Source organism: Acanthopagrus latus, chromosome 15 (genome assembly GCF_904848185.1).
Source record: "Acanthopagrus latus isolate v.2019 chromosome 15, fAcaLat1.1, whole genome shotgun sequence".
NCBI lineage: Eukaryota > Metazoa > Chordata > Actinopteri > Spariformes > Sparidae > Acanthopagrus > Acanthopagrus latus.
This window is the reverse complement of record NC_051053.1, coordinates 10,487,096-10,514,714: the sequence shown is the minus strand read 5'-3', so window position 1 is coordinate 10,514,714 and position 27,619 is coordinate 10,487,096. Positions and strand designations below refer to the sequence as shown.

Below are 27,619 nucleotides of genomic sequence, written 5' to 3'. Positions count from 1 at the left end.
CGTTGCGTTCAGTGTCCTGATAATAATCGTCCCCTCGAGATACGAGGCGCTAAGTCCCATCTGTACACGGCAAGGGAGCAGAGGGTGACGTGTAGGCCACAGTACAGGGACAGCACAGAAACTGCGGAGAAAGTTCGAGTCCATGTTTCTAGAAAGATAACCATTCAATGATAACCATGGAAATATTCAGGAAATAACTTTCTAAGCTAAATTGATATGAAAACAGTGATGGCTTATTCCTAGGAGTACTTACTGTACAAGATGAGCGATGGATGTTGGTATAATTTAGTTTCACTTGACTGTTTATTCTGTGCCATATCTGAAATTGTATTTTGTGTTTAAGTGTAAGTTTCTGTCTTCTAATTAGCCTCTTTAAAGGGAAGAGCAGGCTACATTTACTCAAGAACTGTACTTAAGTACAAGTCTGAGGTGTTTGGATTTTACTCGAGTATTTCCATTTTCTGCTACTTTACACTTTGGATGCAGAAAATAGACATTTTACCCCCCCCCCCCCCCCCCCCCAAACTGTAGTTACTAGTTACTTTGCCAATTGAATACTACATCAGAGCCAAAGCAGCACATTTTAACATTCATATAATTTCTCAGCAATGACATAAAAACACTGATTCAGATGATAGGAAAAGCTGAATATTGGATCTAATGATAGGCCAAGCTGGTAATCAGTTGACCCAGAAAATACCTTATGTAATCCACCCCCTTCCTTTTTTTTTCTTTTTTTTTCTTGCAAACTGTCAGTACACATAAGACAAAGGCAGAAACATCAAATAATTGAAAAAAGTTTGTCTTAGTCATCAGGACAGAGAAGATGTGTGGGTACGTTCAGGTTGGGGGTTATGTAATTTAGGATTTGTCGTGAGACTGAAACACAGTGCATCAAACTACAAAATTTATTTATTTATTTATTTATTTTTCATTGCAGAACCACTCTGAAAGTCAGCAAACTCAACACTGCTGCTGCTGATCACAGTTATTCTTGTCATAAGCTAAGTGGTCTTTCAATGCGTGGGTAACAAAGTTGTGCTCTATAGATTGTTTTGAAAAATAGTTGACGACTGCGACAACCAAATGTTTCCTGTGGCCTTACTGAATCCTATAATCACCAGACAAATATATATATTGTCTATGGGTTATTCCTGGAAATCTGGTCACTGCAAAACTCTTGTACATGCTTAAATCAGACTACTATCTAAATCTGGTTATTCACAATAATTGGGTTAAGTTTACAGGGGAACGCACAGCAGTGAGCATGAGAGGGGGAGAGAGCAGAGATGTCAGGGTAAAACTCGGCCTCGGGGCTCAAATGGCCAGTATGTGAGAGCACCCAGATGGCAGAGCTGAGCGTGAGGGAAGAGGCCGTGTAACATGAAATGCTTCACTGAAACAAGCAGGGCCACACAATTTCATTTGCATCCTTGTGTCCTCCATTAATATTTGATCTAACCATGTTTAATAAAGTGAGGCAGTGGAGGATGAAGGATTAAGCTCTCAGAAGAATGCTTCCTAGAAGTTTGGGGATGCATCTGCTGATGACAGTGTAATGGAAATACTAAAGTTCATTCCCAGATTTATGCCTTACATAACAAAGATATTATCTAATTTTAGAAGGTCAGTGATTGTTTTTTTGTACAAACCATAGAGCCAAGGCAAATTGATAAATGCCAGAGATAACTTGATGATTTATGTGTAATTCAAGATTTTTTTAAAGTTATGAAATGCAACAACTTTACAAAGACAGTCATCTCGGTAGTCTGACTGCTGTTGGATTTAAATACAAAACTGCAACTCCATCAAGCAGGTATTTATATATAGACTATTTTACCCTGTACGATTCATAAAGGGGGTTAAACATTCATTTTCATTAATGATATTCTATATTCACAGCCATTAATATCCCCCACATACAATTTAAGGCATGTGTCATGAACACATCTACCATGTGGCCAAACAGATCCAAGCATGCCAAGGTGTGAATATCTTCACTGATTTCTGATAAAATACTCATCAGCTTTTCATTGTCTTCCTGTTTATCATATCATGGTACAAGCTGACATCATGCATGGCTCAAAAGGCAGAAGAGTAGGGAATGGTTCAGTAATGTTAAGTGTTAATCAACTAGAAACTCAATAACACTGTGGTAATTCCAGAGACATTATAGAGCAACAGTAAAAAATTACACTGCATTCAAAATCTTGCTTAAGTTAAAGAGCAAAAGTAGTAGCATTAAAATGTACTTGAAAATAACAAAAGCAAAATACAGAATTTCATAATAATGCACTAAAATAAAACAAACTATTCAACTTAAAAAAAAAGCTACTGGCCGGGTTTCCTTAAAATTTTAGATTGACCAAATTTAAGAAGATGAGATTATTCAAAAAAACAAATGACCTTGTCTAGTCACATTAACTTTATATAAATTGAGTTGTACTTAAACCAACAGCTTGTAACTTTTAATTTTTTTTTTAAAAATCCTGTTGATGGTTCAGTGTCTTGTAATAAGGGGAGCGGTGTCACTTGATTCTGCATTCTGCATCTAACTCCAGTGAGAGGGGAGGATCACAGCGTTACACACGTTTACTTCAACATACAAGTTTTCAACACATAACACTTTAAAATGGAAATATTTAAATTAAATATGAGTATATTTTGCAAGAAATTATTGTTATTTGTATAGAGACTTTCGAAGAAAGATGCCAAAATAATTGACTCCGATTATTCTGGCATAGTTTCACAAGCGAACCTGATAAAGTGCGATACAATGCTGACGAGCCAGGAGTCAGGCCCTGTCACCGACTCCACAGCAGTGCTTCGAACACAACACAAAGAATGATCAGTCACACCTGTGATTTTCAAGTATTTAATAAAAGTCATTTGGGCTACTTCTCTTACATTTACAGTTGAGACATTCCGCAATTATTCTGGGTAACAGTAACATGTCTAGACCGTTTTGTTTATTTTAACTTTGTACAAAACAAAAAAGGCCAACATTATTTTTCTTTGTATAAAAAATATAAGTTAATTTAAATTTAACTCTAATTAAGAAAATAACAATAGTAATAATAGCAATAATAATAATAATAATAATAATATCATCATTAATAATAATAATAGTAATAATAATGATAAAGATCATAAGCTAAACATAGTGCAGACGATGGGCTATAACTGGTGCTGAAAAGTAGAAGGGACAGTGCAGTGTTATGGACTTAACCATGTTCTCAGGTGGGGTTGGAGGGGGTAAAGAGACAGTCAGAAGCATTCTCTCTCTCTCTGTCACATGCATGCACGCGCGCACACACACACACACACGCACACACACACACACACAAACACACACACACACACACAGTGTACACACACACAGTGTACACACCCAGTCAAGTCAGAAAGTGCACGACTGCCGTTCAGTTTAGCACCATCAGAGCATACATCTCGGTCTGTACAAACTAATTTCCTAGATTGTACACAGTATACACCTATTACTGTATATGCAAAATTATATATAAACTTCAGTTTAGGTGCATGCTAATTGTTGCTCTTGGTTGAAGCTTACTGGAAGCAATTCTGAAAAGTAAGACAGAGCACAACATGGAGGAAAAAAAACTGCCACCACTGAGGATCTGCAATCAAACAAAAAACATTCATCAAAATGTACATTCACACCACTGGGGGCCACAGTACCAGCCATAAAAAACTAATTATTTGAGCAGTGATTTCAGTCTTGGAGGGGACGACGTCCACTGGAATGACAGTTTCAGACAAAACTTTTTTGTCTTTTGGAAGATCTCGGAAACTCATTTTGAGTCCAAATGTGCCCCCGTCAGCGTGAAGGAGGAGGACTTATTTCCTTCGATGGGTCGTAGACATGAAGGGGGGAGAGAGCTTCTGTTACACGCCTCCTAAAAGTCGACTAACATTCTCGAGTTGCAATCCCAGAGATAGACGTGTCGTGCACTTTAGCTTAATGCAGGATAACATGGAGCTGACCAGACTCCAGTTGAGCTGCAGCGTGATGTGTTCAGTGTCATAAATGTGTCACTTACTGCACCCTTCACTGTTTATAATTCCCCCCTTAACCATGTGGGATAGACGAGGGTATTGTCTGGACCTTATGTAAGGTAGGCCACATGGACAAAGGTTGTTGTGGCACTGCAAACAAACAACATCTTTAATTCGCTGGGATTCTTTTCCAACCTGTGTAGTATCCTCATTTTACTCGTGTTTTAAACATAGACATTATCACTGTTTAATGAGAGGGAACCAGATTGTGGTGAAAAATAATTCATGATGCGATAGTGGCGTGAAAACTGTTTTAAGAGTGAAAATTCGACTGTTTGCAGTCCTGGCTTCACGGATGCTATTCGTGCACGTTGATCTGATCCTGTTAGTCAGAGGGGAAGTTGTCGAGGTGGCTGCAGCAGGTTCCTAAATGCCAGGCGGGGGCTGGGGGCAGTGCTGTGGGGTCCACTTCAGGGAGAAACATCATGACTCTCTTGTGACTGCGTTCACAAGCGTCGACATTATCTAACTCCTCTCGTCACAGTTCATCCACATTTAGTGGAATATGCTGAGGGGGGATTTTCTGCCATCTCCACCTAGAATAGGCTGTATGTCTTTATTCAAGTACTGCAAAGGATTTTTGCTCAAAAAAGTAATGATAAAAAAAACAAAACATTCTGACATCCACCTCCTCAGCAAGGTGGCAATACACCATACATCTGCTCTACACATTCCTTCTGTCTCTGGGAATACCTTGCTGAAGTAGTGCGCGTACGATAAACCTACCACAGAAGGCAAACAGTACCGTTAAAAAAAAAACCAAACAAACAAAGAAAAGCCTGAACCGACGACAAGGTTTCACATATTCTAGCCTGTGAAAAGGTTCAGAGTAAGGCCTCTGCAAATACAAGACCATAAAAGAATCAGCTCAAATAATATTAATAATAATAATAATAATAATAATAATAATAAAAAAATCATGAAACAGCTAAAACCAAACAACCACAGTCCATTCTACCAAATGAATTCCCAAGCTGAGTGGATGTAGGGTGATGGGTTGAAATCCCTCCCCATCGGCGGTCAGTCAGTCTCTGGGATCGGTGAAACCGTCAGTGTTGACACGTCCGTCACCCAATGAGGTAACTGTGTGTTTTCAAAGTCATGTCGCCTTCAGCTGATCCGTCTCCTGCTCACACCGACTGTGGGTTCCTCCCCCCTACAGAGTACCAGGTCCGTGGCAGGATTCAGGTTGTATTCCTTTGGTGGGCCAGCAAACCCTTTGGTAGTCAGTTGTCCACCTTGACCGGGCCTGAATCGCAAGGCCTGCTGGGCATGATGTCCTCCACCTCTCCTCGCGATATCTTCTCCCACTGGCCCAGATTCTCCCTGCAAACACAAAGCACCGCCGTCAGATTCAGACCCTGGATGTTGCGGGTTTAACAATTAAGGCTGTACTACCAACACAAGTCACGTCTTAGCTTGCAGACATCACTTAATCAACTTCATTAATAACAGAACAAAACGGAGGAAACATCTGCTAATGTGAGTTTCCAAAAACTCTTTTTAGTAAACTCTGTGTACACAAACAATGTTCTCAGTGTTCGTGTTCATGTGTAGAGACCCTGGTTTTCCTACAAGCCAAGTTTCATGTTGTTTTGAGCCTTCTTAGTGTTTTAAAAATAGCGATTTTGATGCTATCGCTAATTTGCCTCAAGCACTCCCATTGAAAATGAGTTTGACCCGAAAACGAAAATACGGTAAATCTTAAAAGTGCCTCTTTTGTCGTAATTATACTTTTAAATGAAGGTTTGACTCAGATACATTTACAAAAAAAAAGCCTAGGTTGCATTTTGGCGTGAGTTTCACTTTAATTCTCCTTAAAGTGATTTATTATCATAATAATAATAATAATAATGATAATAGACTAGAAATTTCATGAACAAGTGGACATGGACAGGGACATGGACATAAAGACGGGAATAGATCATTTATGTAACATAAGATGGAAAATGATGCCCACTTGATAATACCAGTAAATAGAAATAAAGGTTAGAGCCCAACCAATACATTGGTTGACCAATATTATAATACTATCACATATATATATTGGTATTGGCAATGTTATTCTGATACTCAATAGTATGAAAACATCTTAGACATTATAATACAAAAAAAGATCTTTGGGTATTTTACAATTATCAAAATCTCAGCGCAGTTTGTAGTCTCACTCATCTTGGATGGTAAACTTCATTGTTAAACTTAAAAAAAATATCTGCCTCTGTTACAAAACATATTCTTGAAAAAAAAAATGTGTGCAGACCGTCTGATACATCTGAATTCCTTACTTCTCAATTTTGGTATTTGCCTTGGCCCCAAAAAATCTGTGTGGCTTGAATAAAGATGCATAAAAACAAGGGTAGAATGTCATAATTACTGAAAAATAAGAAGTAGGATTATCTCACAACAAAAGCAGAGACAAGACAAAGGCTAAAAACTATCATATGTGTAAAAGTGCTTTAAAAGTGCTTTACTATGTATATTTCAGATGTATATATTTCTTTGTAACACTGTTGGCATTTTGTGAACAGCAAACAAAGAATTTCATTGCATAACTGAGAACATGTTTCTTTTCTGTGCATATGACAATAAACACTTTGAATTGAATTGAATGCATTGCATAAGATGGAAAAAAAATAAAGTTAAAAATAGCAGACATAGAATGCATAAAATCAAGTCAAATAAATGGTAATCATGTCAGGTTAAAAATGCCTTTTGATTTGACTAAATCAAGCTGTTACCAGATGTGTGTTTGTTACTCGTCCACTGCTGTCAGTCTTCAGTTTTCTTGTTTGCATGAGAACGAATGTACAGTAGCTACTGATGTGGTCGGCTGGTTAGCACACAACATCATAACGCTCTGCTGCCACAAGGGTGTGCATCTGATGTTAAAAACAATATGGACATAGGGCTGCTGGAGACGGCCTTTAAGTAAGATAGCTGTAATTATGCAACTGTAGCAGAGATGTTGAGCCAGAAAAATCCGACTACCAAGATGACCAGGAGGTCAAATTATGATTTCTGAAGAGATCTGGAGAGAAGAAGCACGGCGACTGACAGAACAACAGCTGCATCAGACCAAACCGAAAGGTAATAAACAACTAAAATCATTTCAGTTGTGTAAGTCGCCTGTGGAAGCGCTCCCATCCCTTCTCGTTGTCATGAATGTAAGCTCTCTTCTCTGTGCTATAATCAAGCCTGACATACGAGTGCACAAAGTGCTGCCCTTTGCTGCCATTCCATTCAATTAGCCGGGCCTGATGCAGTTTACACGTCTGTGGCTGATCCCACAACAAGCAGCCGGGCTCCGCGGGGTCTAGGCCTGCTGCCCACCCGGAGCCCGGTGCTGACGTACAGCCGGGGCTTAAATATTACACTGCTCACTTTGTTTGCATTCCCCACAGATCAAGGTCACAACGTTTAAAAAAAACAAAACAAAACAAAAAAAAAAACAACAGAGAATTACCCCAGGAGGGCAGGCAAATGTGCAGTGTGATCCCACTGGACGAGCAGAAATCACACATATAAATACTCTCATTGAATGTGACTTGCACGCTTACAAACACGCAATTTCACGCCGGTTAGGGAGAACAGCCGTTTCTTGTCGGTGAATTGTAATGCCACATTGAAATGTCTCTCTCTGAATATGTTTTCAGTAAATTACATCACAAGTTTGCTTAATCCCGCACCGGGACAGCTGCACGTGTGTCGCGTTTGTATTTTAAGTGGAACAAATGGAAAGCGTGCCTATACACACACTTACACACGCACACACCTTATCACTCCTAATCTTATTTGCCTGGCTGGACGAGGCCGGCACACGCATCACTTGTCGCAGGCTGCAACTCAGTGCATTTATTGACCATGTCAGATGTGGAATCACCTTGACAGTACTGCATGAAGGAACTCTTTGGTTATTCTACGTTACATAATAAAAAAGAAAGAATTACAACTTACAATCTGCCTCCTCATAATCTTGCTTGGCTTTTTGTCAGAACACACAGTGAGAGACGAGACGGTCGCTTAGACTTTTCAAATGCAGCTTTGGATACTCACTTGCAGGCTTTCAGAAGAGGATTGGATGGAGGGAAGAGCTCCGCTAGTGTTGTGTAGCATGGAATCGCAACGGCATTGTAGAATCCCACCTGAAAAAACAAGTAGGCAGGAGAAGCACACTTTTAGAAACGGCATGAGAAGAATCAGACAGGAAATGCAACACAAGTCTAATGATTTGAACTTCCGCTGTGGTCTGTGATGTGTTAAAGAGGGGTGTGGGGGTTTTAACCTCCTAAGGCCGAGAAGAACAGTAGAACAATGAGTCTATGCTGTGTGGGAGGGTTTTTTAAATATGAAACATGCTCCAAAAATCGAAAGTCTGCTCGATGAAGAAAAACAAAAAGGAAAGTCATATTGGTTTTGTTCTGATGGGTCCACAAAAATCCTTAGAGATATCTTTATTTGAGGTTTGACACCTGTATATTGACTGAGTCACTGTGAGGGCCCTGCACACACACACACACACACACACACACACACACACACACACACACACACACACACACACACACACACACACACACACACACACACACACACACACACACACACACACAGGTATTTTCAATTTGTCCGGCTGATTAGAGCTCCAGCCAAAGGTGTCATTCAACAGTCTGCACCTGCCCACACACAGGCTTGAAGTGAGGTGAGTGAAAACACCTGTCTGGACTGTGAGTGTGTTGACACTGAAGGGAGAGTCTTCTAACTTGGCTTTTACCTGTATTTCTGTTCCCAAAAAAGTATTATTAGGCTGTTGTGCTAAAAAGAACCAGAATTATCATATTGTTAAACTATCATAATTTTAATATAAATTATGTAATTGATGAGTATTTGTTAAAAGGTCTGCATATACTTGGCTTACTTATTTATTATTAGTTAATCAAACAACCTATATGATTTTTCTTATTTTCCTCCTTAAAAAGCAGGATGTACTGGCTTTTTGCTTTTAATTTCTTCACTGCATCTCAGATGGAACTATTGTACTTTTTCTTTGATTTATCTGGCAGCTTTAATTACTTATCTTAAAAATCAAGATTTCTACACACAAAACATTTGAAGGGTTTATAAAGGAAATGTTTACATTTATTATTGTTAAATACTGAACCACCCAACAGTTTATAGAAATACAGCACATTAATCAACCCATAGATTATTTTGATAATTTTTTAAATTTTTCATATAAAAACATTTCATGGTTTCAGCTTCACAAATGTGAACATGTGTTGCTTTTCCTTTAAATCAGGATTAATAACTTTGAGGTTTGGACATTTGGTTGGACAAAACCCTCCAGGGTTTTAAATTTGGGTGAATGTGACAGCATTTCTCTCTAATTTCAACAAAGCCAACAACCGACTGTTTAATGGGGAAAATAATCAGCAGATTCATCCGTAATGAAAAAAACATCATTTTTACCACAAAATAATTCTTAACAAGCTCCACGTCAACCAACTACAACAGAAAAGTCCTGCTTGGAATAATCTAATAATACTACATACAATTACATAAATTCACAGGGGACATTTTTGAGTAGTTTTATTTTTATACTATAGAACCTTTTCCTGGTCATATTTCATTACACATACTTAACTAACTAACCTTTTCAAGGGCTTGGGATTGGTACTTTTACCAATGTAAAGGATCTGAGTAGTTCCTCTATCTATGCTAGAAAGTAAAAACTTTTAAAGACTTGATTCAAAGTGTTGGTCTTACTTGGCCTTGGGGAACCTCGTCCTTCTTGTCTCTGTCCATCATCGGGATTGGCTGCAACCCGATCTTCTTCATCTCGTCTCCCTGTGGAGGAGCATGAAGAGACAGGAGTTTCCTATTATTTTTGCATACCGTGGCAATCCTTCTGACCACCACACAACACCATTTTGTGCCTCAAAAAATACTGAGCAGCATTTACAAGCACCAACAAAAGTCTGACTGGTTTAGGAGGCACGGCTGTGACACTACAACTGTTTCAATTCCAGCAGGATCCCACTGTACCTCGGCCCAGAACTCAGCATAGATGTCGTTGGCGGTCAGTCGTGTGATTTGCCATTTCTTGGTAACAGAACACAGGTCACATGCTGTCATCATCAGACCAATCACACGGTCCCTGGAGGGGAGCAAAGCCTCGTTATAGCCGAGTGGAGAAACTCAATGTGCCGTTTATGTGCACCAGGTCCGGGTTTCTCTTCTCTGAGACCCGGATATGATCCGGACCGGACCTGTGCACCGGTGCGAGTCGCTGTGGACCTGACCTGTGTGAGTGGTTGTTCAAGTCCAGCGCCTGTGAGCCCAACAGCTCCGTCAGCTGCTGGTGGTTGTTGAAGTACAGGGCGAGGTCCGTGGCAATGATGGCCTTCCGGATGATCTCCAACACCTGCTCGTATTCGCTGGAATTCAGGTTGGAGAAAATATTGTGCCCTTCCAGCTATGAGAAACAAAGAGATCAATAAAAAAGCAAAAGCTCCACTTATGAGGCGTTCAGCTCAGCTAGACTACAACAGGTTGTAATCTCACGTTCATGTCAGGGTCCACGCCCTGGCTGCCAGCAGATCCGGGATGTTACACAAGAGGGCACTCAGGACTACAGTATGATCCTTTCAATGCATTGTGGGTTGGTTAATGAATTTACAAGTTGATTTAAGAAATTCAGCTGTTACAGGATGCATGCATATAAGAAGAAAGTGTTAATATGCCACTTCTCTTACACAGGATCAGCAAAACTGTTGTTAAAATTATATACCAACTGAATTCAGGTTGATTTTTTTATCAAAGTGGCTTCAGTCTTTGAAAAGTCACTTCTTTGTAAAATATGAGTTTCTGAAGCTTTGTGTTCATTTTACAGTGTTTTCAGCGGCCATCTGTGTTTTCATTTTCCAGTACTAATAGGAAGTTAATTCCAATCAGTTCAGACTGGAGGTAATTTACATATCTATACAAATATGTATACATGCACTCAAAATTATTATTTCCCTTCTTCACTTAAAATCAGATGTTATTTCTGGCATTCTCCAGAAAGGTGACAAATTTAAAGAAAGCACAAAAAAGTGTCATGTTTCAAAAAATACATCCTGGCTGAGCTAATATAAAATGGTTTATTATGAAAGTTATTAAGTTACATTTTCAAGCGCTGTATCCAAAATTCAAGCACTTTCAAAACTTGAAAGAAACACAAGATTCTAGTGCAGTCTAGTATTTATTTCAGGTCAAAGACCCCTTCACTGATTTATCTGTATGTTTTTTACCTGTGAGTTTTAGTTTGCTTTAATAGCCTTGGATTGTCTGACTACCAATACTGCATCTGTGGCTCACAAACTCCTTGTGAGCCTGATCGCTGCCTGAGATCCTCTAGCAGAGCCAGACAAATGGTTCCAAAGTCTTGACTCATGACCAAAGGTGACCGGGCTTATGCAGCTGTGGAACTTCCTGTCTGGGGATCTCAGGCATTCATCTAGTATCCTCCTTTGAATCTCTTCTTATAACTCACTTTTATCATGCAGCTTTTTTTTTTTTTTACACTAGTGGTATATTTTGTTATTTTTATACTTTTTATTTTGATCCTACATTTTTGCTGTTAGATCTTTTATCAAGTTGCTTTTGAAAGGTACTGTATCTATGAAGTTAAAATTTATTTTAAAAAGTTCGTTAAAATTATTATTATCATCATAAGCTAAAAAGAAATGGTGCAGGGTCAACCCACTACATCTACTGTGAACAATTCATTGGGTATTCAGTATCAAACTGGGTTTACAATAATGTGCAGGGTAGACTGTGGTGCCATGTATAAACTATTTGGCAGCAGTTGTAGCACGGCTGATGTCAGGCTCATCAGACTCACCCACCCTCCCATTAATCTGCTGGTTTCTGAGGTGGAGGGTATGTCAGAGTCTCCTGCTCAATAAGTTAAAGTTGGAAAAAAAAATCCACAGTGGCTCACAACAATGTCTGCATACTTGGAATAATAATACAGATAACTGGCAGATATATATTATCAACCAGTCATTTGGTGCCCACCCCCTGCAGTAACTCTGAGGACGTCCTGTATAAGACCCGGGTTCAATTATTCACAAGGATTTCCAGCACCGTGCGAACCCTGTATTTGTGATTTTATGCTAAAGATCATAATTTAAAAGATGATAACTAAATAGAAAAATGTAATTGTAGAGTAAGTCCCACATAGTGGAGCTCTACCTGTAGGATGGAGACGGTCTGAGAGAAGTGGTGTTGCTCCATGGTGGAGGTGGAGTACAGCGCAGCCAGCGGATGGTCAAACTTCTGCAGATACGTGTTGCTGTACCCTCGGTGGTCCAGATCATGGCATAGGCAGGCTATCAACAGACCCTTCTTCTGTAAACCAGAGATAACACGAAAGAAAAAAAAACTCATAGAGGACCCCCAGATGCTAATCTTGCTTTCGTTTGTATAAATTTTTGTCTTGGAGCAGTAAAACCCAGACCCAATGAGGAGCAAACCTCCAGCTCTGTGAAAATCCCAGTGGTTTTCTGCAGGATGGCGTACATACAGTGTGCCACTGTCACTGCGTGCTTCCAGTTGTGGTAGGGCACACGCCGGTAGTTCTTCCGTACAGACATGGTGAACCGACACAGCTTCTCCAGCTCAAAGCTACACAAAGAAAGGAAGGATGGTTAGATTTTTTTACCTGGGCTCTATTTTTACATGTTTAGGTGTGTAGATGATTCAGATTCACCACATTTTTTGGAATCATATCAGTCCCGTAGATCTCCTCAGTCGGCAGCTGCACAACTGCAATGGCTGCAAAGTAATACTTTGAGGCATCTCCGACTGTCAAAGCTACATCCTTGGTAGAGTGCTAGTTTTTGCTACAGACAGAGGTTGTTATTCTATAGTGCGTGTCTGATAACAATACCAGCAAAATATCAAGAGCAGTGAGTTGTTGCAGGAGGACAATGGTGGAGATGTGAGTCAGAGTTTACCTAGAGGAGGGGTGAACAAATGTTTTCTCCTGAATGACCAGATTTTAGAGTTAATAGTGGACCATGGGCCAAGCTCCTGTTCTGTTGGATTGTTAAAATGCAAAATGGTATTTTATCTTAACAGCATAAACAGTGAATATTATTATTTTAAAAAAATTTTTTTTTGGCCTTTTCTGGCTGTATTATTGATAGGACAGCTGAAGAGTGTGACAGGAAACAGGGTAAGAGAGGGAGAGTGACACTCAGCAAAGGGACCCGAGTCGGGAGTCAAACCCAGGTCCGCTGCAGAGCCTTGGCACATGGGTCACACGCGCTACCAACCGAGCTAAGCGGTGCCCCGTACAGTGAATATTATTATTATTATATATTTTCTTATATGATGGACAATCTAGATGAGGTGACAACTGTAACAACTCAGATTTCAGAGCGAGACTTGTCTTTCTCGTTGCGAAAAGGATTTTATCATTTAACAAACAGCTCTATCTCTGAGTCGTTGCTGTAGTGCTGTCAGAAGTTGAAGGCTGTGAGAACAATTTAATTAAACATAACTTTGACCTTCATAGTTGAGGCGATCTACTGGACCGATTCCAAAAACTTTTGCTCAGAGTGAATAATTTACACACCAAAACGTGTTAATACAGGGCCCAGGTTTAAAAAAAATTCTGGAATGACCCTTTAAGTGTGAATCATGAAGCTCTTTGATAAAGAACTGACATTGTCATGGCGATGGCGACAGCAACACCATACCTGGTCTTTCCACAGGAGTTATGAACCATGTAGATAAAGACAGCAGGCCAGATCTCCTCAAAGGGATTAATGTCAAAGTGGAACCTGGATGAGAGCAGAGTCTTAAATTAGCACGTACAGCGCACAGGGACAGAGGAGGGGACTCGCCCAGGTCTGGACTCTGTCATCATCCCTCTCACAGACACATGGCTGTAGACCAGCGACACTCAGGGACACTAGTGACCGGGTCTGCACTCACATTTCGATCTCTTTATAAATGGGTGCAGGGAGGTTGAGCTGGGTGAGGGTCTTCCATTCTTCCGATGTGCATATGCTGTGATAAGACAGTTTTTCCATCGTCACTCTGTAAATGCATTCAGAATGCCGGATCCTGTGGTACATCTGCAGAGAAATCGCAGAACAGGAGTTAGTCTTCAGTAGTGTCAACACTCCGGCGCTGTTACACCATCTCCTGTTGAAATCACAGTCGAAATTTCCATAAGGGGTTGGACAAAGTTATCCGCGACAGTCCCGTATCATATTTTATCTGCGTGTCTCCAAAAAGTGTCTCCACATCTGGTTTTTATCCCTGTCCCCCGTCCCAGGCAGGCAGGTACATGCGCCAAGCCTCACACCTTCCACCACAAATCACCATAAATCAGGGGCCGGGGCCTGAGTGAGTTTCCTAGAGACGAGAGGCATAAATTACAGCGAAACATAAATCCTGTCAGTGGACGGATGCAGACTGCTTGTCTTAAAATATTAACACGCCTCATCAATTTTAAAACCAACTTTGTGACGCTGCTCCTGCGTAAGTTTGTCGCACGAGATGATGGTGAGTCAGGCCCCACAGAGAGGAGAGGCTCTGACAGACAGACAGACAGACAGACAGACCACACAGCGCAAGCTCCCAGAGTTAGCCCGATTCCATGCACTGCCAGAAAATAAGCTTTAATTCACATTTTTGGAGCAATGCACACTTTAAATAGAAAGCTGCTGGCACTATCTTTGTCAACCTTGGAGGGAAAATGAAATTACTACTCTGACAAATAGAGAAACCTGCAGCCTAGTAACAGCTGAAACAAGCCTTCCAGCTATAAGTAGGAATTTAGGACGAGGATGAGGCCACTACGTCAAAGGTGCAGCTATCTGAAAATGAGCCAAACAGGAGCGAGCACTCATGGCCATGAAGTGTTATATAATCGCTGCACGTCATCTACCTACACTGCAAAAGATAAAGGGCAGGCTCATGCCGACAGACAGAGACAGACTGAGAGGGGTTTTCTGCTGTTGGAGAGGATCAGTTAGTTGTTGTTTTTTTTTTTTTAAATGACTGAATTCAGTTTACTCACGTTTGCACAGTGTAAGGCCAGAGCACAAAAGACAGCAAACATCTTAAAGTTGTTCTCATCTGTTTTAGTGAAGGCACTTCCGCTTAGCTTGTTCACCATCTGCACCACACCTATAACGGTCCCCCTGCTCACGATGGGCATGCAGAGGATGTTCCGCGTGGTGTAGCCGGTTTTAAGGTCCACCTCCCTGTTAATGAAGACACACAAAATAATATAAGGCAGCACAGAGTTAATTTAAGTTTGTGGGGGACACATAAGAAGAGCAGCATATTTAAGTCTGCAGTGTTTTTAGCCTAAATACAGGAGAATAACCATACATAATGGATAGTGAGTAAAAATGGCTTATCACAGGGTCTGTTGGAGATTACCGGTTGAACCGTGGATCTGCATAGGCATCTGGGATATTTAAGACTTCCCCTGTCCGGGCCACTTGGCCAGCTATTCCCTTGTCTATAGAAAACCTACAGAGAGGAGAGGAGAGGAGAGGAGAGGAGAGGAGAGGAGAGGAGGAGAGGAGAGGAGAGGAGAGGAGAGTTAGTGCCGGGCTGATGGGGGAAATCTGCATTACAAAAATCAATAATGTGAAAATCAATGTGAAAACCTGATTTTAAGAATGCAATTTTACACTGCAAAGAGTGTGTAGATGAACCACTTCTCCTCAGAAGGAGGGATGATTATGTTCCAGTGTAAGTCTGAATAAAAATGGTACAAAATCAGCAGGTTGTTTGAATTTATCCCTCATTTTTCTATTGATTTTCTTTCATTGGACATTTTTTCTGAGCTGCCTTTATCACAAGATGACCATGTTTACTGTAGAATATAACGAATAATGTCCTCTAGATGCAGGGAACACACTTTTGGATGTATGGAGACAAAAAAAAAAGTATTGGAAAATTTGAGGAAGAAATTTTAATCAGAAGAGAAAGATCTTCATTGACTGTTTTTCTTTTGCTAAAACAGACTAAATAAACAAACTCTTCATTTCATGACTGAATAAACTGAATAAACAAACTGATCTTAAAGGACAACACAGTTTCATACCATTTTACTCTGTATGTGGCGGACCCTGCCACCTTTCTCGCTTTAAACAGTGGGGACTTTCTATTTTCTACTGAGAACAGCTTGTTTATTCAACTGTGGAAAATATAAATCTTGTTGAGTTTGTTTTATTACTTCATTAATGTTGTAACTATTACATTTCTGTGTTGAATTTATTCTCCAAAACTACATATTGCCCCTTTAGAAAACTGTAAGACTGAAACATATGAGACTTGCATCAAATTTGAAGACACCATGAAAATGACACAAGTATACACTGTGCTCTCCTAGAGAAAAGGTTAAATCTTACGCACCTAATTTCTTTGGTTTTCCTAAAGACAGGCTTGCCTTCTTTCTCCTCCCCGATATCGAACAGGTCAGAGTACAGTTCTTTGTTGTTGTGATCTACCTGGAAGAGTGCGCACCTGTCCGCATTCACCAGGTTTTTTGCATATATCTGCAAAACAACATCAGGGACAGAACTTCATCGGTATATGAGGGTTCAAAATTAGCTTAAAAAAACAAACAAACAAAAAAACCCAATCCCCAAAGATTCAAAATCAAGTCTAGCAACTTAACTAAATCAGATGCATAACTGTACTGACAGTTTCTTTTGGATGGAACAGTTAAATGTAGAATTACGTCACACACACACACACACACACACACACACACACACACACACACACACACACACACACACACACACACACACACACACACACACACACACACACACACACAGGTACATATACAGGTACAGGTCATTCCAGTTCATTTCAGTGTTTGAACCAGATGAATTGAATGACCTGAGATGACAACACAGTCACGAGGCAACACGGTACAGACAAACACACAGGTGGGTTTTAGTAAAAGAAACAGGGAAGTCATCTTTGACACTCATCCAGATCACGTTTGGTTTAGATTTGCAAAGCAGAACAAATACTGCAAGCCAAGGAACTTCTACACTTTAAAACTTGAGCTTAGTTTAGATTGAAGACAGTCTTAACTTGTATTTAGTATGTCCTCTGTATGTGTCTATTATACTGGTAGTGAAAAACTACAATAATCATTTTAAGAAAGTGTATTACTACTATTATTGCTACATATCGTTATGTTATGCCCCTCAGGTATCGAGATGGCCAGTTTTCACATCTGTCCTATGGCAGCATTGCTTCTCTTTTTAACACACATAAGCTAGCACACACTCCCAGGATGTGTAGCCTTGAAGACAATGTGAATGAACACATACTTGCAGAGATCACACTCACCATAATATGTTCAAGTAGAGAATCTATTGCCACAATGTTATCAAAGTATGTTCTGTGCGAAAAGAAGAAATGGCGCATTGAGATGTTTGACAAATGGGAAGCTCTGATGATGTTCACATTCAAGACATGAAAGCTGTGTTGCCTAAAACTCCAGTCATTTCTTTTTGCTAACACTTGATAATAAGGGTACATCATATACTTGATTACTGATTAAACTAAAAATAGACAACAACCAGACTCCAAAAAACTCCAAAAGAAAAAGAACTCCCACTGATGGAGGTAAAGAAGGCATCGATGAGAAGCCCCCCTTCTGCTGTGTCGAAGTCTGTAGATGATTCAACACATTCTCTCTACTACGTAAGTAGGCAAACCGCCTCCTTATCAATACAGTGTCTAACTCTGCCTTCTCATAGCACTGAGGTCTGGGTTTCTAGGTGAAGTAGGGATTCTTACAGTTGTGTTTTAATCTTTAGACAGTAGACAGTCTGCGAGCGGTAACCGTGTTGCTATGCTGCCTTGTAGAGTCTATCATCTCTTTAACTGAGACACGACTCATTTTGATTGAATGCATGAATTCACGCAGGGTGCGTCATACATTTCTGTTGCTCATCACCAATGTAAATGATCGTGTTACTATGACTTTGTGTGAACAGTCATCAGCTGAGGAATGTAAATTCACAGTTGTTACATTATTTGTACATATTTTTTAAGATCAAACTGGTCGTCAGATGCAGATATTTACATTTTAATCATAAGAAAAGTTACACTAATAGAGCCTGACTGATATATGATGTTATTATGTTATATATTCATCGTCTCAGTGTATAAGTTGTCCAATATGGGGCAATATGAAAAATGTCTTTTAGAGATTATGATGCAGATTATAATGAAACATTTATAATGTTTATATTCCCAGTAAAGTACTGTTGCCTTGGTAATGGATTGGTTGGGATATATACATAAATTAAGTGTTTTATAATGGAAATCCAGATGACGTGATGCATATAAATGAACGTATGAAGTAAATGTGCAGTGCTGTTTCCTAACTGATTATCTGTCAACTGTGAACGAATCATATAAAGTCATGGTAACGTGATCATTTATTCACAGAGCACCAGGAAATTCATGATACGTCCTGCATTTATTCCTGCCTCAATCATCTTAGTCACGCGTTAGTTAATTATGTGATTTGTACCCTTAGTATTAAGTGTTATCACTTCTTTTATTGTGTGAGCTAAAAAGTTGTATTTAACCTTTGACCTGACATGAGTAAAGATGAGACACTAACTTTTTTCAGACTGAGTAAGAACATGGTGTAACTACATTTTAAGTATGATTTCATCAGCATAAATGTACACTGTCCCATCAGCAGGCCTTACTTTGACACATCTAGTAGGAAGTCATTGAGCTCAGTCTGTTTGGCGAGGCCTCTGCACACCTACAAACAAAGGAGGAAAAAAAAAAAAAAGGTCATGACCCAATAGTGAAGACGCTTCACAGGTTTCTCACAGGCCACACAGCATTCCGCGTGTACTGTAAACAAACAGACTTGCTGTCTACACACTTGGCTGTGGGCCCCCTTCATGACTTTCAGTAACAACAGAGTGTTTTGCAGCGAGCAGCACAGTGCGGCATGCTACAGCGCTACGCCGCTCACTGAGATCCACTGTGGCCAGTGCTGCAGTGGGACGCTGCCTCTCTGAGGTGTTGTGCTATCTAACACCAGTGGGGCGTAATGACGTCTTCGGGGAGCTGTTTGTTGAATCTACGGCTTAGCTGATTGGACTGGGCCCAGTGACAACCCAGTTCCTGTACACAGTGGATTTCCCCATTAAAAACACCAGTGCAGAACCAGAACAAACAAAGTCATCCAAGATCATAATAAGTGGGACGGGTTGTTCCAAGTCGGAGGTGAAGTGTTACAGCGCGGTGTGTTGGCCGTAATGTGCAATTCTAATTCAAACCAGTCCTCTGTGGAAGTTTGCTCACCTGTACTTGATGAATGGCAACCGACGCCCACGCTAGATTAGCTGTTGCAACCTGGAAAAGAAACAGAAGCTAAGCTCCGAGGGACTGCGGCAAAAAACAACGTATCACAATTAACGCACATTATCACACATTTTTAAAAGGTTATTATCACATTTCCTCTCTTGTGTATTTCAACATAATTATCTGTTAACGGAAGAGACAGTCAGCCTATAGAATCAGAGTCACTCTGAGTCCACAGACGCACACCTGTAGCACTGCGATGCTGCCATGTCATGACTGTTTTCACACCTGTAGTTCAGTTCATTTGGTCCGGACCAAGGAAAGAAAATTATACTGTTCACGCTGACAAACAAACCAAGAAGAGTAAACATGTAGTTACACAGACTGACAGATGTCATCCTGCATCATAAGCTCACGACTGTGGAATCGCTGTCACACACTTTTTAATGACCAAATTCATGGAGTGGGATGCAACACAGCACTTTTTACAGCGTTTGGCCTATTGATCAGGGAAAACACCCATACTAACGTATATTCATGCAACCATGGATGATTTTACACAAACACACAGCTTAAAGGCTACAGATTGATTAAAGGTTGCTTCCTGAACAGTTCATGAACTGCAGATGGATTTGTAGCAAGAGATTGCTGTCAAGAGATTGTTTATGCCAAGTTTTACATTTAAAGTTTGACTCTTCAAAGCTTAATCATCGTTACCACTTCTCAGCTCATCGCCCTGCCATTTCTCCAGAATGTATTTCACGAGCACCAAATAGAAAGTCCACTGAAACAAACTACATTTCCACAATGAACTGCACCCCACACATCTAACGGAGATCTTAAACAGATCCAGATTAAGGTGAATACCAGGCTAACTGCTGTTCCAGCCTCCCACTCTTGGTGTGTTTTGTCTGGGTCAGACTGACCTCCTGGTGGCTGAGGTTGAAGGGCTCCTTGCCCCAGTGCCGATGCAGCTCCAGGATGGCAATGAGGTCCCCGATGGCAGTGAGGATGGGAAGGCACAGGACAGAGTGAACATGGATCCCTGAGTCCTGCCCTGTGCCGTCGGGGAAGCGCTCGTCCTGCAACACACAGGTCAGTGACGGTCGTTATCACCGGAAGTGCGCAGGAGTTTAGCAAAGGAGGTCAGAGTAGCTCAGTGTATCCACTGATGTTGATGACAGAGAGGACAGATCCTATCATTTAGCCCTCAGCAGGGCAAACATTTAGTCTCTGAAGCCAAACACACCATCTGATCTGAAGTTTTAACTTTTAGCTGTTTCTCAATGCAGAGCACCTTTGCTCATATTTTCATGAATTTTAGAGCCCACCAGAGCTTTGGACCGCTTTTTTTGGACATGTTCTCTTGTCCACAGTGTGAAGTGTGAATGAGGACACTGGGCCTCTAGCTGGAAAAGTCCCCCATCATTTATTAAGTAAGCACTGCAGTGGGCAAGTGCAGAACCCTCAATTCAAATTCAGAGTATGTTTTCATTTTTAGCTTGAATGTGCCGAGTGCACCGAACCAGGTGGTGACTTCATGAAACATATGTACAGAATATAGAGCAGAAGGAGATCTGCAATCAAAATTTACAGCAAAGCAGTGAACTGTTAAACTCCTCTGACAGGCACTAATTGATCTGTGTGTCCTACAGGCTAAGAGAGCAATAGGTACATGATGGAAAATGATGAACAAACTACATTTGAATGAACATGTTCAGGATCTAACATCATGTGTTAAACTACCATACATTCCAACAGGAAGGCTTGGATTTTTTTGAACAGGAGTAACACTGATCAGCCAAAGACTGGAATGTAGCTGCCAAAAAACATGATTTCTTGAGCATCGTAACTGTCAAAGTCCTGTCATTTCGTGTTTTTCGCGGGTTTTTGTGTTGTATTTGTGCTCCTGTTTTCCTCCCCAGCCTGCTTTCCCTACTTCTACTCCAGTCATTTGTTTAGTCTTAGTCGAGTCATCTGTTGTGTTTTCCTGTTCCTGCCATGCATTTTGAATAAAACTTCCTCAACTGATCTTCCTGAATTTGAATCCAACTCTTTTCCTTCTCGGCGTGACAGTAATTAGCGCAAAATCTGTATATTCAGCCCTGTTGTGTCATCTGTTTTTATTTACTTTCCTATTCATGCAATATAAAATTCCAAGATGGATAAGTCTGCACTGCCTTACCCCCATGATGTCCTCTACTAGCAGTGTTTTGCGAGTCTTGGCAACATGAGCGGCAATGGTTGTCCCAAATGCGATGGGGCCAGAGGGAATGAGGCTTGGAGGGCCATCCTTGGCCCCCGTTGGAGTGAACATACATAAACTCTATAGAGAAGCAAGGACAAGAAGAGAGAGGGAGAGAAAAAGAAAGAAAGAAAATATACATGTAAAAAATATACACAACTGTGTTAGTGTTCAAGATGTAGTCAGCAAATGTCCTCTGCACTTACATTGTTGCATTCTCCCAAGAAGTAAAGTGCAAATCCATCAGCTTTTGTTGCTGCAGAAGTGAGGGACAGACGTGGTTTAAATACAGTAAAACAGTCCAAGTCACATTCTGTTAAACCGTCTAAATCAATGTTAGATATACCTGAGAGGACACGTGTGACAAGGAGACAACAGTCCGGTTACAATCTAAAAACAATCTATTAACAATGTCCCACATAACAACGAGGGCACTCTGACCGAGGGCTTTGACAACCATCCAGTTCATCTCATTCCCAGTCCGCCTTTCAAAGTCCCATTTCACACTGATATATGGGTCATGTTATCACATAATGTGGCAACAGAGAGACTGGCGGACCATCAGATCATCAAGAAGTTAATGAGAGGTGTGGTTTGGGTGAAAATGATCTTTCTGTTTGATTCTCTGACAACATTTCTTAATACGATTTAAGATGTCAGACTCTGTCTCGGTTAGAGGGATGAAGTCCTGGACCTTTCCTGATCGCTGTTCCTGTTCACATTTAACAATATCTGAGCGGAATTAAGAAACATTCGAAAATAATACTGATTGCTTGATCATATGATTAGATTATCCAGTTTGTTAGATCCTTTGAACAATAATTTCATTTTGGTTTGTCAACCTGAATGATTAGGGAGAAAAACTGGGACTATTCATTCAGGGGTAATTCTTCCTGCTTATCGTATGCATGCATGTCACTCCTGCTCTCTAAACAAATATTCTGCTTGTAATATATTAAGTATTTTTTTCCCAATCTCACGAGGAGACGCTTCTAATACCACTGTCATGATCAAGTTCCACATTAAATGTGTGCTCTCAGTGTCACTTTCAGGTTGCAGCAGCAGCAGCGTGATGTGAACTGAAGCCGAGGGGACCAGTGTGCTGACTCATGTCGAGTTTTACCTGTTTTGATGATGTTGCACAACTCATAGAGCAGGAGTTTGTTGTCTCCTCCAGTGTCCAGCCGCTGCTCCATGTAGCTGTTGAGTTCGTACACCACGCCCTGCATATTCGTGTCCTGGTACTGCTGGACGCAAGACACACAGATATTGCAACTCGGCAGCCTCGCCATAAACACCCAGATTGAATTTCAAAACTCAGCAAGCGCCACGACAAAGGAAAAACGTGACGACAACCTGCAGTCTGTCTTGCGTCCGGTCTAATGGTTCTGAAGTGGCTGGCGATTAACTCGAATGAGATTTTTTTTTTCTTTTAGATGAATGAATGAAAAGGGATTATCTTCCTGCCATTCACAAAAGCAGAGCCATTCATCACAACATCCTCCACCCCACGCTCACACCGCCCTTCACTGCTGCATTCTAGCCCAGGGATCCCCTCACTGTCCCCAGAGGAGGCCGCCGGAGCCCCACAGCTCTGATTAGAGCTTCTCCGCTCAGCCTCACCTCAAAAGTGTGGTTATGTAAGAAGCAGACCTCCTGCCTTGTGCGGGGTCAGAGAGCCGTCTATTTCTGCGCCTGCAGAGAGGGTGAGGACAGGACGGCAGGGAGAGTGGCGTACTAGAAAGCCTCTCCCACGGGACGCCTTCTATCCTCCTACATCCTGTTTGCACAGACGTATGGATGACGCACTGAGGGGTCGAGTGGCCCTTGTTCAATTTTTTTTTCTTCTTCTTCTTCTGTGTGTTTATGTGTGAAGTCCTTTCTGCCCGGCTCTGGGGCCCTGCTGTGGGCCCTGACACCTGGTCTCCTAAGGGCATGATGGTGTTAAGATGACAAAGGTGTGAACATACGTACGTGGAGCACAGGGGAGCTACTCTTTCCCCAAATTTTCCAGCCAACTGCCACACACGTGCTGAGTGCAGCAATTCTTCTTGTTCTTGTTAATTATCTACATGACGCTGACCTGAACAGTCACAAAGCCTGGCCTCCGATGTCAACATCACTACAGGTACAAATTTGTAAACTGTTTCAAGATTGTCTTCATAACTTTTCTTTTTTTTTTCGTATCGAAGAGTCAAAGTCACAACGTCTTTGCTCAAAAGAAAGTGAGCACAAGGACAAACAAGGCTGTTGTCAAAGAACATAGTTAGTGTGCATGTAAATGAAGTGCACCAGGACATTTTTGCAGTTATTAAAGGACATTGTGTGCTATGCTGTCCTTGAAAGAGTCTGGCCATAGTGTCCATTCCTGGCTAAGACTGAATCTGTCACTTAGGTTAGCTTTGGGATTTAGGGGGGCAAAGGCAATAAAGAATCGAAACATGACAATTAATAAGATTAAGCAGAAAACCTACCCTGCTGACTTCTTTAGCTGATGTGTCATCTGTAAAGAGAAAAATCACAAAGTTAAAAAACAAATTGAAGTTTGGTTCCCTTTTAGGATCAGGTCCCATATTGTTAGAGGGTGGATGAGACATGAATGATCAGGGCGTGTAGCCTACAAACTTGGACTTTCTGCTGTGTCACATCACTGTACTTAGCTAGCCAACGTTAGCTAGTTCGATATAGTTTGATAAACTCAAAACAAACAGAGAGAATTTTTAACACATCAAATGAAAACTTTAATTATTAAGTTACAGGTTCATCCTGGCAGTACTAGATTACTTGGTTTATTGTGATCCATAGCATGAAGTGGCTAATGTTAGCAGACTTAAGGACTACCTGCTGCTTCATTATGTTTTGGCATTTTAAATAAATGATCATATGTGGCTGTTGGTCAGTATAATACATATCAGACACGTTGCTTTGCTTTAATCAGTATTGGTTAGTGGAGACGGCTTTGATACAAGCGATGTTTAAAACTGATGAAGGCCCTGGTAAACGGTAGATGCCAAGTCAGTGTTATTATGCAAACGCAAATGTAGTCATTGCTGAGAAAGAGCAAAATCAAGTTGGTCTGCATTAAAGAGCAGACAACACGGCGAGCCAGACAAAAATCTACAATAAGCCGATAACTCTAATTGATCCCCAGAGGGGAAATGTAGCTGATGCTGCAGCACAGTGACAGAAATAAGTATTAGTAAAGAAAGTTAATTAAATCAATAATAGATGTAAATAAAACTAAAATATGAAAAGAATCAGAGCATTTGCAAATAAAAATGACTAGGTAATCTGGCCTGGCTGTAAGAAGGTTGGGTGGGTATTCGCGCACGGATGGACTACAGAGGCACAACAACACAAGCAGCAGGTAGGCAGAACCATATGTCGCCCTCACTACAGCAGACAGGTGAATGGTAAATGAGCAAATGCATATTCAAAGCATTAATACACATTATGAATAAATTATGAATGAATATATCATGCTGTCGATGTAGGTAGACATTTGCTTAAACTATGTTCCCTCTAAAACAGAATTAAGAGAGGCATTCATTTAACTTGACAAGTGCAAAATTCTGCGGCCTCAAGTGCAAATTCCTGGTGTGATTTCAGGCTGTTGGAGAGACAGCAGACATATGACTATTGTCTTTGGACGCAAACACCAAAGTATGTGATAATAACGAAAGCGTCGGCCAATCACAACAGTTGCTGGACTTATAGTCTGGGAGCGGGTCTGGGAGCGCTGCTACTTGAGACGAAAATAAAACCATTCACACAGCTCGAGCGGTTCTTCATTACACGTCAACAGGACACGAGAACAGTAAAAGCCCAGATCTCTTTGGTGACTTTTCATGTGATCAAACCAAGCTGATAAAAGAGAGAGAGAGAGAGAGAGAGACAGAGAGAAAAAAAAACTGGGCAGATTTTAGAAACATCTCCTGAAGTGCTGACTCGAGCTGGTCTTCCTTTGAAAAATGAACCTCTTTGTACATGTGAAGGAAGAAATTACAGCCAGCTACATTGTTTGTTGTTTTAAACATTCCTCCAGTGTGCTATGAGTTTCCTAACTTAGCCATGAGAGCTATTTTAGAGTGAACCCCTGGCCGGGCGTGACGTCAATCAGAGGACAGAGAGCTGCACTTGAAAAAGACTTCAAACCCCTTTGGAAAAAAAAGGAAAAATACACACAGAGCCCTTTTTTTATGATGACTTGTTGAGGCCAACAATATTCCGACATGAAGCCCTTTGAAGGGCACATTTGACAAATACAGCAGGATACCTCGTCTGCATTTTCATATCACAAGAGAGCGACTTGACACCGGCCATTTGACACAGATACTATGATAGAGTCAATGACCGGATTATTGTTGCAACTGAGCTGCAATGATTATTCACAAGTCGACTAATTAACTGCTATGTTGATAACTGATGAGTCGCTGAAGTCGTTTTTCATGCAGAAATAGCAGAAAAGTCTATTTTTAGCCTCTCAAACATCTCCTGCTTTTCTCTTTGGTATCATGTTAAATTGAATATCTTCAGGTTTTGAACTGACAGAACGAGATATTTCAAGATATCACCTTGGACAGTGAGGAAGTGGGAGAATATCTTTCACTGTTTTCTGACATTTTATAAACCAAACGTATAATCGGCCTGTCTAGAGAATAATTAGCTGATAGCTGCTGGTTGCAGCCCTATTGGATAATTCTGTTAAGAAATGAGAGAAAACAACCTACTACCTTCATTCAATAACTGGATATGAATAACAGACAAATTACATTTGCTGCATTAAATTCAGTTTAAAGGTGCTACATGAAATACCTGACCACCTGTTGACTTCATAGTAACACAAACTGGGCAGCATAACACCAGAGTAAATGATATGCAATGTGATGTAATGTGGTGCATAATGTGTACATGCTGTAGTGTGTAATGATATGTGAACTACTCTGAGTACTCAGACTACAAATAAATTATTACTAACTACACATTATTTGATTCATAGCATACATTACGTACAGTGCAGAACACATGTGCAACAGATAACTGCGAGCTATTAGCAGCAAAAAAAGACATGGCATCTCATGCGTAGTGGTCCCAGTGGAGATGAAAATGTTTAAGGGGCCAAAATGACGGGATGCTGTTGTGCTTGCAGGCTATATACCCTGTCAGGTGAACCTTTAAATGTGTTGTGCTGAACCAGTTGCCCGGTTGGACCAGTTCCAATAGTTTCATTAAAGTAAGCATGCACGGCCGTGCACACATTCAGCAGGTGCAGGTCCAGCATGGCTCTCATTCCTGGTGTTCCTAGAAGCCAGAGCATAGCTAGAAAATACGGTGTGTGGTATCTTTGGCTGTGCTCTTGCTCCCTGACAAAAACGTTGGTGATTGCTACAGTCTATAACATCAAATAGGCTCCAAATTGTATCACATACACTGTATAACAATGTGTGTGTCCTGCTATTCTTTTGTTTTATCTCCATACAATGTGGTCAGCTGTCAACTAGGGACAGAGACCAGTAGCCTGTTGTAATGCCATCCCATATTTTCAGGGACACCGCTGTGCTGTCAGTAAACAAAGGAGGAGAGAGCAGACATAGTCTGAGAAAATACACTGCCAGCTCATGAGGCGGTGAAAACTAAACATGACTGTCTAGAAACCAGCAGACGCTAACCAGACCTGCTGTTATCACTCCATTCAAACTTTTCCCAACCTGGAACGACAGTGAAAATTATTTTCTGGTGCACCAGGACACATAGCTGCAAGTTATATATGTTTTTTCTGTCATGTAGACCAATACTATACACGTTGTAAATCAAACGACAGTGACGGCCCTGCAGCTCTTGCTGACTAGCTGGGAGATGTTAGCAGCTAGCTTGCTATGCTCCAAAAGCTCTGTTAGCTTTTTAAGCCTAATAAATACATAA

General features: G+C 40.8%; 1 protein-coding gene across 6 annotated transcripts in view; it reads right to left on the bottom strand.

Annotated features, from left to right (window-relative positions):
- Positions 1-2,861: 2,861 nt before the first annotated feature.
- The window catches only part of pde10a (phosphodiesterase 10A), a 66,707-nt gene continuing 41,949 nt past the window's right edge, over positions 2,862-27,619 (bottom strand). For 3 of the 6 annotated variants that reach the window (XM_037124337.1, XM_037124339.1, XM_037124341.1), the window contains exons 3-22: positions 24,172-24,200; positions 22,821-22,944; positions 21,904-21,953; positions 21,638-21,778; positions 20,379-20,534; positions 19,453-19,503; positions 18,843-18,901; positions 17,464-17,515; positions 16,507-16,649; positions 15,523-15,615; positions 15,155-15,341; positions 14,062-14,204; positions 13,824-13,907; positions 12,594-12,744; positions 12,313-12,468; positions 10,377-10,549; positions 10,120-10,231; positions 9,841-9,921; positions 8,131-8,219; positions 2,862-5,403 (exon numbers count right to left, since the gene is read on the bottom strand). In XM_037124337.1, coding sequence (XP_036980232.1) covers positions 5,304-5,403; positions 8,131-8,219; positions 9,841-9,921; positions 10,120-10,231; positions 10,377-10,549; positions 12,313-12,468; positions 12,594-12,744; positions 13,824-13,907; positions 14,062-14,204; positions 15,155-15,341; positions 15,523-15,615; positions 16,507-16,649; positions 17,464-17,515; positions 18,843-18,901; positions 19,453-19,503; positions 20,379-20,534; positions 21,638-21,778; positions 21,904-21,953; positions 22,821-22,944; positions 24,172-24,200 — 2,174 coding nt within the window. In that variant the 3' untranslated portion in view covers positions 2,862-5,303. The remainder of the gene's footprint in view (positions 5,404-8,130; positions 8,220-9,840; positions 9,922-10,119; positions 10,232-10,376; positions 10,550-12,312; positions 12,469-12,593; positions 12,745-13,823; positions 13,908-14,061; positions 14,205-15,154; positions 15,342-15,522; positions 15,616-16,506; positions 16,650-17,463; positions 17,516-18,842; positions 18,902-19,452; positions 19,504-20,378; positions 20,535-21,637; positions 21,779-21,903; positions 21,954-22,820; positions 22,945-24,171; positions 24,201-27,619) is intronic. The other 3 variants (XM_037124338.1, XM_037124342.1, XM_037124340.1) reach the window with 3 other exon arrangements.